The following is a 16,233-nucleotide window of genomic DNA, read 5'->3' as shown; positions in this document are numbered from 1 at the left end:
CACCATCTTATCACCGCTTGTTGGCATCACACCCCACCACATTGAAAACTCTACAGATTTTACTAACAAGGTCCAGAATCTTGTACTGGATCCAGATGAAACCATGGTGTCCTTTGATGTGGTTTCACTTTTCACTTGCATACCCACAACTGAGGCAGTGGAGACCGTCAGAAGACGACTACAGGAAGACGATTCCTTACTGAACAGAACCAGCTTCACCCCAGATCAGATTTGTGCACTTTTAGATCTCTGCCTTACCACAACATATTTTAAATACAATGATGGATTCTACAGACAGAAGCATGGATGTGCCATGGGCTCCCCAGTGTCTCCCATTGTAGCCAACCTTTACATGGAGGAAGTGGAAAGTAAAGCTCTTGGTTCTTTCAAAGGGATGGCACCTAGCCACTGGTACAGATATGTAGATGACACCTGGGTCAAAATCAAAACCCAAGAAGTAGAAGCCTTCACTCGTCACATTAACTCAGTGGATAAATACATACGTTTTACCAGGGAGGACACCAGAGATAACAAGTTACCATTCCTGGACTGTGCGGTGCTTATCGAGGAAGATGGAAGCCTCAACATTGAAGTTTACCGGAAGCCCACACACACAGACCAGTATCTCCTCTTTGACTCCCACCACCCTCTGGAACACAAACTTGGGGTGATCAGGACCCTACAACACCGTGCGGAAAGTGTTCCCTCTAAGGCAGAAGGGAAGCATAAGGAACACACACACATTAAGAAAGCCCTCAAAACATGCGGTTACCCCAACTGGGCCTTCATCAAATCAGCTAAGATGCACAGGAATGAAGGCCAAACACAAACTACAGAGAATAGGAAGGACAAGAGGAACGACATTGTCATCCCATATGTGTCAGGCTTGTCAGAAAAACTCAGAAGAATTTTCTCCAAGCATGACATCTCAGTATACTTCAAACCAAGTCACACCCTAAGACAAAAACTGGTTCATCCCAAGGACAAACCCGCCAAACACAAGATCAGCGATGTAGTGTATGCTGTTCAGTGCAGTGAAGAGTGCTCGGACCTCTACATTGGTGAAACCAAACAGCTTCTTCACAAACGAATGGCACAACATAGAAGAGCCACCTCGACAGGACAAGATTCAGCAGTACATCTGCATCTGAAGGAAAAAGGGCACTCTTTTGAGGATGCCAATGTTCACATTTTGGACAGGGAAAACAGATGGTTTGAAAGAGGAGTGAAAGAAGCCATCTATGTCCACTGTGAACAACCATCATTGAACAGAGGAGGTGGATTACGTCACCAACTTTCCCCCGCTTACAGTGCTGTCCTGAGCTCCCTTCCCAGACGTCTCAACCCCCATTCACACCTTTGTTCCAGTGACCTCAATAGGCCACAGGAAACAATGGACCGGAGTCCTAAATTGGTTTCAACTGAAACCACTGAATATGACCCACGCCCCCTTCACACCTGGGCACATGTGTTCACGCACATGATCAATAGAGGGTCATAACCACCTCCAGGGGACTACGCCCACAGGGGTTTAAATACCTGGGTCTCTCCACCATTTGGTTGAGAACTGAAGAAGCCTTTCGGATGAGAGGTGAAACGTCTTCAAGAAACAAAAAGAAGTCCAGTCGCCTTTTTCAAGCTCCAGAGACTATACCTGTGAATGCATCGCTGCTTGGGACGTTTGCAGATAATGAACCTGGCACTGACTTTTTTGACCAACATGATGTCCATCATCCTTCTGACTTACCATCTGAATCATTTGTTCACATTGGCCATAGCTCTGAATCAGAACCAGATTGCTCCACAGATTCTTGTTTCTTGGTTACTGAGAGTGAGGAGGACATTTGCTTAGGTGATGAGCTCTCAGACTGGGCAGTCAAATTTCAAATAAAACAGGTTGCTCTCTGCAGTCTTTTGAAAATTCTTAGGAATTGTGGACATACCAATCTTCCTAAGGATGCATGAACCTTGCTGAAGACAGATACTTACTCTGTGGTGGAGTTCCAGCACAAACAAACCATCGATGGCGAGGAGCAACTTACAACAGAGGTTGACATTGTGGCTTCTTCATGGATCCATGGCAATGATAAGCTCTGCTGGTGGCCAGGTAGCCATTACACAAGTACAATGACTGAAAAGATGGCTAAAAACAAAGTGGAAGTCAGTGACCCATCTGAGTGGAATGCATATGAAATCAAGATTCTGTACCGCCATGGTAAGTAGTGCTATTCAAAAATCAAAATATTTTGATAATTGATTGCTTTGTTCTTTAACCATGACAACATTTCTCCTTCTTAAATGTTAATGAGTTTACGTTCTACATTGGCCGAGCATTTGTGCATGATTTCTTTGGAAAATGTGACAAATAAACTAATGATTACTTTTTATTTAAATTATCTTTCAGGTGACTACCTGAAAGCACGACAAAAGTGTCGCTTGGCCGAGGATGTTTCAAACCTAGAAACAGAAACGGAACCAGAAGCCCAGGAGGGTAGGGGTAAAAGAAAAAGAAAGTAGGTAGTTTATATAGCGGTCATTATGTGAACTAATTTGAAAAAACATTACTTTATCTACTATAATAAACTTCTTTTAATTACAGCTAATATTAACATGGTTCGCTGCTATGAAGATACTGATTTGTGATGTCCTTGAGCTGGATTTAAAAAAAACAAAAAAAACCTGCATTTACTACATGTAACGAACATGCGACTATCAAAGGTGGTTCTTTCTGAGAACTCCTGCATCATTATAGCCATGACGGTCCCTGACCCTCACCACTCACTACAAATATAGTATTTAATGACGATTAAGGTGTGAACCATTCACTGTAAAAGAGTAAAATTCTACTCAATTATTCATTGTGAAACCAGACAATGGACATGTATGTTTGCCTTGTCGTAATAATGAGCTGTGTCATATGGAGCCATTTAAACCTCTCATGTCTTTAAAGAAGTTGTAGTAATTTCTTATGGAATGTTTCTTTCTTACAGGCGAATTAACATTGATTTTGACAGTGAGGACGAGGAAAGACAGTCGAGGAAAAAGCTTCCTAAGCCACCAGCTCCCCCTAAACCACCTGCGGTGCCCATCATCAGAAGTCACCAAGCAACATCATCCACCACCAGCAGCCATTTTCATAACACATCAAACACAGTTACCATCGCCACCTGCCACCCATCTGCACCTATCGGGCATATCATTCGTCCATTAGCTACGCCCACCAACTCCATCCAAAGTGAAACAGGATCTGGAACGATAGAACTCCTCTATCAGGTAAATGTGACAAAGTACACACAAGAAGTGAGAACACTTCTAGTGAGTGCACTATCATGTCATCTAATACGTTATAAATATATAGCATTTCTGTAAATAAATTTCAAAAACGGTAGGGCAATGGTGAATTAATTGTGTGCTTTTAAACAGAAACATGATTCCTTGTTGCCTAATTGGAACTAGGTAATAATTACTTACCAACTGATATTTTACATTTCTTTGATCTTTTATCATTCTTTTCAGAATACAACTTTCAGCCTAAAGTTTTTAGGGCCATAGAGGAGGACAAGGCAATAGCCCTGAACAAAGCCAAGAGGCTGCAAGCACTTCTGACCCAACAGGCTGCTAATAATTCTGTGGAAGAGCTGGACCCATTGGATGAGCTTGCGCTTCCAGCCTCCAGCTCAGAAGACTTAGAAGCTCTGAACCAGGCACTTGAGTCCGGAGCAGTCAGAAAAAAAGTGGTATGCATAATTTATTGACATCTGTCTTGGACAATAAGTTCAATAAAGCTGGATACTGTATGGCAGTCAAAATGAGCCTCTACCTTCTGTGTAAACAGTGACTTTTACATTTTTGTATTGTTTCACATTTTAGGTGCATCATCTGGCAGTCATTGGAGGAAGGGATCTGAGAGCTGCTGTTTATAATATTTTGCCAAAAATTGTCACAAACCGCCTTGCAGAACAATACAGCCTCTATGGACGGAAAGGCAAAAAAAATTTCTCTGCTCACAAGCACTTGGTGGCTGTGATATTTAGTAAGTACTAAAAGGTCAGAATTTAGACTGAAGCTTTAGCCATTGTGCACTTTTCTCTATAGCCCATGAAAATCATATTGTCTTGCCTCCTGACACCAACCATGGTACTCCAATTCACATTTCCAATTTCTTTTTTGTCTATTTTTCAGGGGCTGTACGAAAGAACCAAGGGTCAGATACTCTGAGTGATACTGAGATCCAGGCTGTGTTGGGAGATTGGCTGAAACATGCGAAGTGTCGTAAAGACAAGTCGGCAAATCGAGGACAGGACAGGAATGATGAGGAGCACGAACCCTAAATTGGGACTATGCAGCTGCAGCATTGCTAGTTTGACCTGTTTCTCTGTACTAACAAGTCTTCTACTGTAGAGTAGAAGACTCTACAGTAGAAGACTTCTACTGTAGAGTAGAAGTCTTCTACTGTAGAGTAGAAGACTTGTGTTTTTGTTTAGTGGTGATTCAAAAACATTGTTTAAACATACTAGAAAATGTACAAGTATAGAGTAAAAACAAAATTAAAGCATAATTGTTTGTCAAATCATTGCATTGCCTTGGTTGTTATTAATGCTTTGATCTTATCGAGGCCTGCACTTCACACTAGTTTCAGGCAAACATGTAGGGTCAAACATGGAAAACATTTGCTAGTATTTTGCAGTCTTGAATTATGCAGTTAAAATATTTTAACATTGATTTTTCTTTAAATGGAATCATAGATCATTACAAATTGAACTGTGCACATAAATCTAAAAATTTTGTGGGAAATGGCTTATTCTGCAAAAAAAAAAATTTAAATAAAACTGCAGCAAAATTCTTCCCTACCGGTTAAATTAAATTGTTCTTTGTGTAGAGGCTAATCTATAGTTTCTTTCGATCTTCTGTAATTTCCATTTAACCTCTTCCTTTGAATGACCAATACAGAGCCGGTTTTACGCGTGTGACAACATTCAGCCGCAGCACGGTAAAACTACCGTGTTGCTCCATCGGCCATCTTTATTCTTCTACATCTTCAAATACAACATTTTATTCTTCATGGGCCTTAACAACAGAATTGCACCCTCTGTAGTTTAATCACATAAAATACATCTTCTTAACAGATGTTCTCAAATCCAAATGTTACAAATGAAATACATTTCCCTTTAACTTACTTATACAAATATGAAACACAAAAGGAAACTAATATATGACATAAATCAGTTATAAATTTATAAACTCTACAAAATGGTGCTTACACTTTGCTTAGTGTAAATTTTAAGTGGCTGGAATCTATATTCACGTTTGATACAAGTGCAGATGATTCTCACTGGAAAATGGAGGACATATGTTCACAGGCAAACCTTAAAAATACATTCAACATGCCATATTGGAAATATCAAAAGTATAACGGTCACTGAACATCCTCACAGACGTTCATTGAACGTTCAGTGCACGTTGTCAGTGAACGTTCACCAGACTCAGTGAACGTTCACGGTGAATGTTCACTGAACTAGACGTTCAAGGTGACGTTCACTGAACGTTCACTGAACGTTGTCTGAACGTTCATTGCTAGCTGGGAAAGTGTTTTTTTGATAAAATATTTTTTATCTTCGCCAGCTGCCTCAAATGAAAGAAACTAGATCTCACCACTGCACTGATCTGGCCCTCCAACTTAAAACTCTCATCCATCATAAAACCCAAATTTGTGACAGACGGCTTTACATATTGTGATAATGGACCCAGGTCCACGGGAGGAAATCCACCAATGGTACTAGGGCCAAAAACAATCACCTCTGTCTTTTTGTCATTAAAATTCAGAAAGTTTAGAGCCATCCAAGATTTAATTTCATCAAGACATTTAATTAAAATCTGTACAGAGTTGGCTTCCTTGTGATTTAGGGGCATATAAATCTGTGTATCATCTGCATAGTAATGGAAAGCAATTTTATGCTTTCTAAGGATGGAGCTGAGGGGGAGTAGATATAAAGAAAACAACAGAGGTCCAAGTATCGAACCCTGTGGCACACGACAAAGGAGCAGGGGATGATCTAAAATCGCCTAGGTTAACATAAAAAGACCTATCAGCCAAATATGACCTAAGCCACTCTAAGACAGTGCCTTGGAAACCCACATACTGCTCTAAACGAGAAATTAAAATACTATGATCCACAGTGTCAAAGGTGGCTGTCAAATCTAAGAGAAGTAAAACCACGTAGTCTCCTGCATCTGTAGCTAAAAGGATATTAAAAACCCTCAGCAACGCAGATTCAGTACTTTGAAGAGGTTTAAAGCCAGATTGAAAGACCTCAAGGATATTATTGTCATCTAGGAAGGTTTTCAATTGGCTAAAAACAACTTTGTCTAGGATTTTAGACAGAAAAGGAAGCTTAGAAATGGGCCTATAATTGGATAAAACAAAGGGATCAAGAGCAGGTTTTTTGATCAGTGGTTGAATTGTTGCACATTTAAAAACTTTAGGAACCACGCCAGTAGACAGGCTACTATTAATGAGAGCCAGGACAAGAGGGCCTAGGACAGAAATAACCTCCTTAAAAAGTCGAGGTGGGATAGTGTCAGTCGGAGAGCCTGAGGGTTTCAGGTGACCAACAGTCTCACATAAGGAAGACGAGTGACAGGCTCAAACTGGTACAAAGCAGTAGAGCGATGAACAGAGACTGAGGGGTCAAAAGCTGGGGATAATATATGAGCCCTAACACTGTTCACCTTATCCACAAAAAAATTGCAGAATTTCTCACAAGTCTCAGGTGAAGGCCCAATGCCAGTACACTGATGGGTGTTTAAAACATTATCAATAATATTAAATAATACACGAGGCTTGTGACAGTTACGCAGAATGATGCTAGACAAGTGCTCCCTTGGCATCTTTCACCACTAGCTGGTAGTGATGCCAACAGTCCTTTAATATTTGGAACGACACTTGCAATCTGTCTTTTTTCCACTTTCGTTCGGCTTTTCGGCATTCACGTCAAGCAGCACGAGTCGTATCATTTAACCAGGGTTCTAACTTAATCTTAGGTTTCCTGGTTTTTAATGGGGCCACTTCATCTAAAACGGACAGGCAAACAGAATAAAACCAAGAAATGAGCATCTCTGTATCAGAAGATATAGACTCAGGAATGCCGCAGTTCTGATCAAGAACAGCAGAAAAGCGAGTAGCAGTGAGCTGGTTTACAATGCGACAGCGCCGTGCAGAAGCACGAGGTTTAACAAAGTTACAGGGCAGAACAATGTCAAATAGCACAGGCTTATGATCTGAAAATACAGAATCACAAATCACTAAGTTGGAAATAGACAACCCATATGATAAAACGAGGTCAAGTGTATGACCACGTTCCTGTGTGGGCCCAGACACCCACTGCGTAAAATTAAAAGAATCAATCAAATGTAAAAAGTCCGCAACCATTGGTTTGTCAGGACAGCACACATGTATGTTAAAATCTCCAACAATAAGGACTTGATCATATTTAGGCATAATATCTGCCAACAGTTCAGAAAAGTCATTTAAAAAGTCCTTATTGTATCTGGGTGGCCTGTAAATAACAGCACACAACACAGGGTGAGAGCAATCCAGCTCAAAGAGACTCAGTTCAAAGCTAGAGGAAGAAAGCGATGGAGACAGCGACTTACATTTATACACGTTTCGGAAAAGAGTTGCTATCCCTCCTCCACGGCCTGATGTCCGAGGACAGTTTAAATAATCACACTCAGACGGTAATAGTTCTGAGAAAACGCTGAAGTCACCAACACTCACCCAGGTCTCCGTCACACAAAGGAAATCCAATCCATTTGAAGTGAAGAAATCCTTAAGGATAAAAGTTTTATTTGAAAGGGATCTAGCATTTACCAAGCCAATCCTAACAGGAACCGGCAGGGCTGGGTCCCTAGTGCTGCAAACATCCCGACGGAGAGCCCGGAGATTCCTCAAATCCACTCCCTGCTGCTTGGAGCGACATGAGGAAAAATGGTGAGGCCGTGACCGCTGCAACAGATCCTCTGAGCCAGCTACAGGCACCAACCAGGTGTAGGCAGGTTCTCGAGAGCACCAGAACAAACTTCTTGCAGTCGCCTCACCATACTGCAATAAGCAGGCCTTCAACTTTACCAGCCTCCCGCTCCGTCTCCCACGGGAACGGTGGTGCTTTCTTCGGGAAGGGGCCAGAGCGCAGAGAAGGTAATCGGGAACCTCCGACAGAAGGTTGTTTTTAGTTGTTTTATGTTATTTATTGTCTTTTAATGTTTTTATTTATGTATTTTTTTTATTTATTTTTTTTATTTAGTATAGTCCTTGGGGTTATAGATCTTGTACAGCACTTTGTTCAATGTCGTTGTTTTAAATGTGCTTTATAAATAAACTTGACTTGACTTGACTTGACTTGACTTGGTCTGCAGCAATGTGGCCTCTGGTCTGGCGGATCAATTCAAAGGCCTTGTTGAATTCTCTAAATTTCTCTAAAATAGCCCATCATTCACAAAAAAGACTCTCCTGATGATATTAGCCAGGAACAAGCTGTGAGTGTGGTGCAGAAGGTTTGGAAAGCAGGGAAAGCCACCGGAGATAAATTTAGTAAGGAAGTGGGAGGATTGTTCCAAAAAGCTGTAACAAAAATGGAAACTATATGCAGTAAACCACAGAAAAACATGATGGATTTTATTCAGAATGTATGTTCAGTAATTCTGCATGTTCCTGGCATGTTTTCTTCTATGCTGGCCCATACTGTATAATTGTGCAGAATCTAGTGATTGGCAGCCAGCACTGTTGCAACTTTTGTGTAAGAAAATTTGCTGCTGGCTGTCTCAAAAACAACCAGAAGTTGCTAAAGAATGAATCAAAGTCAGGGGGTCACTTTTTGGCACAACACTGCCGTATCTCCAAAATTCTCCAAAAGTCCCTGATGACACCGGAAAAAGTCGATAAATTTCTCGAACGATATTTTATTGATCCCGCAATGGGGAAATTACAGTTAACAGAACACCCATCCAAGAAGACAAACAAACAAACATGGGGATTTCAGCTTCTGCCATGTGACAGGAATGTCCTTCAATTCAATTCAATAATTCAATTCAATTCAATTTTATTTATATAGCACCAAATCACAACAAACTGTCGCCTCAAGGCGCTTTGTATTGTGGGTAAAGACCCTACAATAACTCAATGACTCAAAATGAATTGATATCATTCATAAGAGATAATGTTTAAGATATGCTTGACAGATTATAGGTCAACAAGTCATGTATAACAGTTTAGATACAGCAATAATTTTTTTGGCAAATACTGGAAATCACATTTTAAAACAAGACCGGCTATTCAGATGACAAATTGCTCCACTGCCACTGTGTATAATGTGGCGGCATGTACATTGTGCATACATGCAGTGCAGTACAGTGTTTTAATAGATAGGAAAGAGTATGTTTGATAATAAGATTTCCAGAATATTTCAACACCAGGATGTGTTTTTAATAGATAGATTTATTACAGACTCATAGTCCACATCACATAAAAACAAACACAAAACAATCAATGCTAAAAAAAATTAATAAATTAAAAAATGCTTTTAATACTTTCTATTACATTAAAATACCAAAGTACCAGGTGAAATAAAATGTCATGAAAAAGATCAACATTTTCTTTGTATACTTTTGGGGAGAAGGGTCTGAAACTCTTTGTACACTTTGGAAAATGTTTATAACTGGGACTGACCACTTAATGTGCTGGAAAACCTTGGAAATGGACCTTGGAAGTATTTAAAAAGTGCTTGAATTTGATGCTGGAAAAGGTGTACGAACCAGCATTATTTCAGTGGCTGTATGTTTGGGATCAATATCCTCCTGCTTTGACTAAAACTGAAGGGCTGTTTGTTAACTTCAATGAGGACTCTGACATTTCTAAAGGGAAATGTATTTATATAGAAGTAAGGTTAAGAAGTTTAGAAGTTGACGTGATCAGTAACTAAAAAATGTTAAAGACACAGTATAAGTCTCAAATGCTCTTTTTCTTGGAATGAAGCACAGCCTGATAACTCCTCCCTCTTCTTCGTGCTCATAAAAGCAGCACCTTCTCACTGTCCATGTTTCCTCGTTCCCTCAACTTCAGATCTGCAGATTAAAATGGTGACGTGAAAGAGCTCCATTCACTGCAGAAATATGTTGAGATCAGAGCTCAGATAAGTTTCAGTTATAGGAAAGAGAAATTCACACAGTCACTGACACTGAGAGGAGAAATGGCTCAGAAAGGAGTTCAGCTGGACCGAGAAACCTTCTCTTGTTCCATCTGTTTGGATCTACTGAAGGATCCGGTGACTACGAGCTGTGGACACAGCTACTGCATGAACTGTATTAAAACACACTTTGATGAAGAAGACAAGAAGGGAATCCACAGTTGCCCTCAGTGCAGGAAGACTTTCATACCGAGGCCTGTCCTGGAGAAAAACATCATGTTAGCAGAGTTGGTGGAACAGCTGAAGAAGACTGGACTCCAAGCTGCTCCAGCTGATCACTGCTATGCTAGAGCTGAAGATGTGGCCTGCGATGTCTGCACTGGGAGGAAGCTGAAAGCAACCAAGTCCTGTCTGGTATGCCTGGCCTCTTACTGTGAGAAACACCTCCAACCTCACTATGATGTAGCTCCATTAAAGAAACACAAGCTGGTGGCCCCCTCCAAGAAGCTCCAGGAGAACATCTGCTCTCGTCATGATGAGGTGATGAAGATTTTCTGTCGTACTGATCAGCAGAGTATCTGTTATCTCTGCTCAATGGATGAACATCAAGGCCATGAAACAGTCCCAGCTGCAGCAGAAAGGACCGAGAAGCAGAAGGAGCTCGAGGTGAGACGACTAAACATCCAGCAGAGAATCCAGGACCGAGAGAAAGATGTGAAGCTGCTTCAACAGGAGGTGGAGGCCATCAATGGCTCTGCTGATAAAGCAGTGGAGGACAGTGAGAAGATGTTGACTGAGCTGATCCGTCTGATCCAGAAAAGAAGCTCTGATGTGAAGCAGCAGGTCAGATCCCAGCAGGAAACTGAAGTGAGTCGAGTCAAAGAGCTTCAGGAGAAGCTGGAGCAGGAGATCGCTGAGCTGAAGAGGAAAGACGCCGAGCTGGAGCAGCTCTCACACACAGAGGATCACAACCAGTTTCTACACAACTACCCCTCACTGTCAGCACTCAGTGAGTCTACACACTCATCCAGCATCAATATTGGTCCTCTGAGGTACTTTGAGGATGTGACAGCAGCTGTGTCAGAGACCAGAGATAAACTACAGGACATCCTGAGAGAGGAATGGACAAACATCTCACTGAGAGTTACTGAAGTGGATGTTTTACTGTCACCATCAGAGCCAAAGACCAGAGCTGGATTCTTAAAATATTCACATGAAATCACACTGGATCCAAACACAGCATATACACGTCTGTTATTATCTGAGGGGAACAGAAAAGTAACATTTATGAAACAACAACAGTTTTATTTTGATCATCCAGACAGATTCACTGTATATTATCAGGTCCTGAGTAAAGAGAGTCTGACTGGACGTTGTTACTGGGAAGTGGAGTGGAGAGGGGGAGGAGTTTGTGTAGCAGTTGCATACAAGAATATCAGTAGAGCAGGTATCTTATTTGGATGTTTATTTGGATCTAATGACAAATCTTGGGCATTACGTTGTGACACAAACAGTTATGAATTTTGGCACAACACAATAAAAACTCCCTTCTCAGGTCCTCAGTCCTCCAGAGTAGGAGTGTACCTGGATCACAGAGCAGGTATTCTGTCTTTCTACAGCGTCTCTGAAACCATGACTCTCCTCCACAGAGTCCAGACCACATTCACTCAGCCGCTCTATGCTGGACTTTATCTTTTGAATGATGGAGTCACTGCAAAGTTGATTAAAGTCAGATAGACAGAGAAGATAGGTTCATGTTGATCCCTGAACATTATATGTACTCAAGGGCGTAGGAATGAGTTTAATATTGGGGGTGGGGGGGGTAAACATAGGAAACCTGACAGATCTGTAAATACTCTTAGCAAAGCTTTAAAAATGCTATTTGATCTTTTACTTTCTTCTTTTTCAAATGTTTCTTGGAAAAATAGTGTTGTGTACACCTATATTATATCATGTATAATTTACATATGTATATGTTTTATAATCATAAGGCGTAATAACAGGCTATTACATATTTCACTAAACTAATTTAAGACCTCGTCTGAGCTTCTTCAGCCTCTCCACCTTTCATTGCTTCAACTGAGTCATTACTCTATGTCCTACCATTCTCCTGATAAGATATTATTACATATATCTAATATACTGTCATACATGTTGATAAATTATCAGGTGTTGCCCTTGTGTTGTGTGACTGTTATTCACAGGTAGGCTTTTTTAACATAAAATCCATTTTGTCTGTTCATAATTACAGATATCTAAAAATGCACTTTTACTAAACAAAAGTACATTTTGACTATCCAGAATGGCAATTTAAGATATCTGCAATTACATTCTGACTAGTAAGAATAATCATTCAAGATATCTTCGATTACATTTGGACAAAATGAAAATTCCTTTCAAGATATCTGAAATGATGTCACCGAATTTGTCATTTGAAGGGTCACACATCTTAAATTACAATTCAAGATATGTCAAACGTAATTATGATTAGTCAAATTTACATTTTTAGATATCTGAATTGAGAAATTGTGTGTAAGCCCCCTTGTCTTGTACTGACCTGTCCAAACAATTGACTGTATAGAAGTTCAGGTGGCTACAATGGCACTGGCCGTTCTGGACAAAATTGTAAGAAAATGCCACCATATAGAAAGAGCACTTCAGTATCAGATATGTGGAGAATGTGAAAATCGTGTACTTGAAGACTGCTTAAGAAATCTGCAAAGAATCTCTGATTTTATGGCAGGCCCTTTTAACAAAGTGCCTTATAAACTTTCCACCAAAATGTTACGTAAATCTGTGATGTTTTGACTAGACAGAATAGTAATTCAAGATATCAGTAAATGTTAATTTAAGATATCTTAAATATAACAGCCATTTAATTTAAGATATCTCTTATTAAATTTGGAGATATCTTAAATGGAATTTTGACTAGCCAAAATTACAGTTCTAGATATCCCTTATATGTTAAAATGGCCTGCCAGACTCACACCGATATCACTATTAAAAAGAAAGAAAGAAACAAAAAAAAGTCCTGCTGCTGTTGGCATTGTGCTGAAATAAGATAACAAAACATTTTGGCTACTGTAGCTAACTTCGGTTAAATATTGGATGAGTGACCATCCCAGGATTAAGATAACTGAAAAAGATTTAGTTTCTATGTATGAAAGTAAACTGACAAGACGTTGTAAAAAAAAAAGCCATATGTATGGCAGCATTCCTGACAGACCGTTTTACCTCATTCAAAAGAGTTTCTGACTCCTGCCGCTTTCTCCACCTCCGAAACACTCAGAGCCTTTCAGAAAGGGGTGGGGGGTGTGCAGGAGTCAGAACTCTTTTGAATGAGGTAAAATGCTATATTGCGCCCTCAAAATAAAAGCACGTGAGTTAAAGACTTGAAAATCAAGTATTTTTCTCCTCTGCGGCTTAATTTTTGGGTGGGACAAATGCTCCTGTCTCCAGTATTGGGGGGACGCTCCATCCCCCTCGGTTCCTACGCCTATGTATCTACTTGTGTAGTTTTCTAAATGAGGCTTTACATTTTAGAAGCTGAGAAGTTCAGTGGTCCATTGATGTCTGAAAATAATATTGCACTGATTCAAACTGTACTTACATTTATATACCTTACATCAATATAAATCTGGATCTGTTCTTATGGCTGATAATCATGTGAGTTTCAATTATACTACTCTTCATATTCAGCATGTTTTCAGTCTTGAATCAGTCTGGTTAGTGGTTTTATTCTGTAGTTGCTGTAGTGGGTTGTCAAATGCAAAGAATTCATTGGAGCTGCAGTGATTGATCAGTTAGTCAATGATTAGAGAGTCAGTTGTTTTATAATTAATTTAGTCATATTTAAAGCTGCTTCCAGTTTCTGAAATGTGAAGATTGTTGATTTTCTTGATGATATATGAAAGTAAACTTGATGTCTTTGAGGTTTGAACTTTGAAAATGGAACAAAAATTTGAATGTTGGAGCTGTTTGAGATTATAATTTACATTTTTAACTATGATCTGATGCTTATACTAAAAATCAATGCTTGATCTGGAGTGATGTCATTTAATGTCACTTTTCAGATGAAAAGTTTGATCACACTCAATCATTTCTACATTTAAATCTAAAAACTAAATGATACAGGCCTGTATGTTGTGGAGAATAGACATGTTTATATGCCCTGAGTTGCGTCTGGCAGGCAGAGCGTCTCCACAGTCCACCAATCTAATGGTTCTGTTCTGGTTTATCTGCTGGATGTTTCTAGAAGTTTAATGTCCTTTAAACAGTTTCATCTGTTTTTGTTCAGCGGCCGCTCATTCAGTCAGAGTGGGTGTAGTTTGAACAGTTTCCTCACCTGCTGTAAACGACTCATGTCTGATCTGCTTCAATTAAAATGCATGTTAAAAAGAAATAAAGTAAAAACTATAAGAATAACTGAAATGTGTTGAATGTTTTGCTCTACATGAAAACATCTGTTACACTCACACGAGTATGACTCTCTTTCCATATGGAAATATGAGCTTCTGATTTGGTGGTGTTTAAAATGAAGAAACATACTGAGGAAAACATTTGACAGAATTATACACTGGAATAAACTCATTACAAAAGGCCCAAAGAAGTTTCATTTTGCAAACAAAGAGTAAGTAAAAATATATTTATTTAGCACTTTTCACAGATAAAAATCACAGTTCTTCACAATAAAAACACAAATAAAAGGATAACATAACAATGGAAAGCAATAGAATACAGCATAAAACAAGTTAATTCAAAGCTTGTCTGTATGAAAATGTCTTCAGCTGCTTTTTAAAAGAGTCAGTGGAGACTCTACAGCAAGGACACTGGAAAAGAATTCTACAACCTTGGAGGCTTCAAAGCCCGATCCCCAACAGCAACCTTTGACCTGATGATCCATGAGCTCGGAATGAAGAATAAGGTTTCAGTAGGTCAGAGATATGCTGTGGAGCTTGACCATGTAAGGCCTGCTGTTGGCGTGCTGAAATAAGTTTAAACATTTTGGCTACTGTAGCTAACTTCTAGACAAAGTTAGTGGTTAAATATTGGATGAGTGACCATCCCAGGATTGAGATAACTGAAAAAGATTTGGTTTCTATGTATGAAAGAAAACTGACAACAAGACATAGTAAACAAGCCATATTCATTGTAACATTCCCGACAGACCGTTTTACCTCATTCAAAAGAGTTTTTGACTCCTACCAATGTCTCCACCTCCGAAACACTCAGAGCCATTCAGAAGCCATACTGAGAAACATACTGACGAAAACGTGACAGAATTATACACTAGAATATGTTCATTACAAAAGGCCCAAAAAAGTTTCATCTTGCAAACAAAGAGCAAGTAAAAATGTATTTATTTAGCACTTTTCACAGATAAAAATCACAAAGTTCTTCACAATAAAAGACACAAATAAAAGTATAACATAACAATAGAAAGCAATAGAATACAGCATAAAACAAGTTAATTTAAAGCTTGTCTGTATGAAAATGTCTTCAGCGGCCCGATCCCCAACAGCAACCTTTGATCTGATGATCCAAGAGCTGGGGATGAAGAATAAGGTTTCAGTAGGTCAGAGATATGCTGTGGAGCTTGCCCATGTAAGGCCCTAGAAATTCTAACTAAAATTTTAAACTGAAATCTAAAATTTTCTGGCAACCAATGAAGAGAAGCTGAAACTGGAGTGAAATGAGACCTTCTACTGGTGCCAGTTAAAAGTCTTGCTGCAGCAGAAAACTGACAAGCTGGACTTCAGTCGTACATCAGAGGAATCTCTACCTGTGCTCAGAAAGCTGACCAAACACCAGTTTGAAGAACAGCAGACTTGTGTTTATGTGTCGAATTACATTTTTAAAGGAAACATTTTTTAATGCAAAATAAATAATCAACAGTAATGTCAAATAAAATCAGGTATGCATTCAGACTAAACTGAGGCATTAAATCAAACAGCCTTTACTTTGTCTTCTTGAGAGCATTTCTTACATTAGTAGGAGGCAGAAAGAGTTCACACAGTGCTGTATCTGCTGGAGGAAGTAGATTTGGTTTGTG

The 16,233-nt window shown here is 39.5% G+C and overlaps 1 protein-coding gene and 1 long non-coding RNA gene across 2 annotated transcripts; both read left to right on the top strand.

Annotated features, from left to right (window-relative positions):
• Positions 1 to 3,181: 3,181 nt before the first annotated feature.
• Positions 3,182 to 4,302, top strand: LOC115796920 (uncharacterized). Its single transcript, XR_004021363.1, has 4 exons — positions 3,182 to 3,273; positions 3,517 to 3,737; positions 3,871 to 4,033; positions 4,183 to 4,302. It is a non-coding gene; the product is annotated as an uncharacterized LOC115796920 (long non-coding RNA).
• A 2,313-nt stretch (positions 4,303 to 6,615) lies between these two features.
• LOC115796917 (tripartite motif-containing protein 16-like) lies at positions 6,616 to 11,986 on the top strand. The gene is made up of 2 exons (XM_030753399.1): positions 6,616 to 6,634; positions 10,243 to 11,986. The coding sequence occupies exon 2, from the start codon at positions 10,245 to 10,247 to the stop codon at positions 11,916 to 11,918; it is 1,674 nt and encodes a 557-aa protein (XP_030609259.1). The 5' UTR covers positions 6,616 to 6,634; positions 10,243 to 10,244; the 3' UTR covers positions 11,919 to 11,986.
• The last annotated feature ends 4,247 nt before the right edge of the window (positions 11,987 to 16,233 follow it).

This window comes from Archocentrus centrarchus, chromosome 18 (assembly GCF_007364275.1).
Source record: "Archocentrus centrarchus isolate MPI-CPG fArcCen1 chromosome 18, fArcCen1, whole genome shotgun sequence".
In the NCBI taxonomy this organism is placed as follows: Eukaryota; Metazoa; Chordata; class Actinopteri; order Cichliformes; family Cichlidae; genus Archocentrus; species Archocentrus centrarchus.
Note: the sequence above shows the minus strand (reverse complement) of the source record. Positions and strands in the feature narration are given on the sequence as shown.

Bases quoted from the DNA above. Each gene is read 5' to 3' on its own strand.
- LOC115796917 (XM_030753399.1), top strand. From the start codon at position 10,245: ATGGCTCAGAAAGGAGTTCAGCTGGACCGAGAAACCTTCTCTTGTTCC.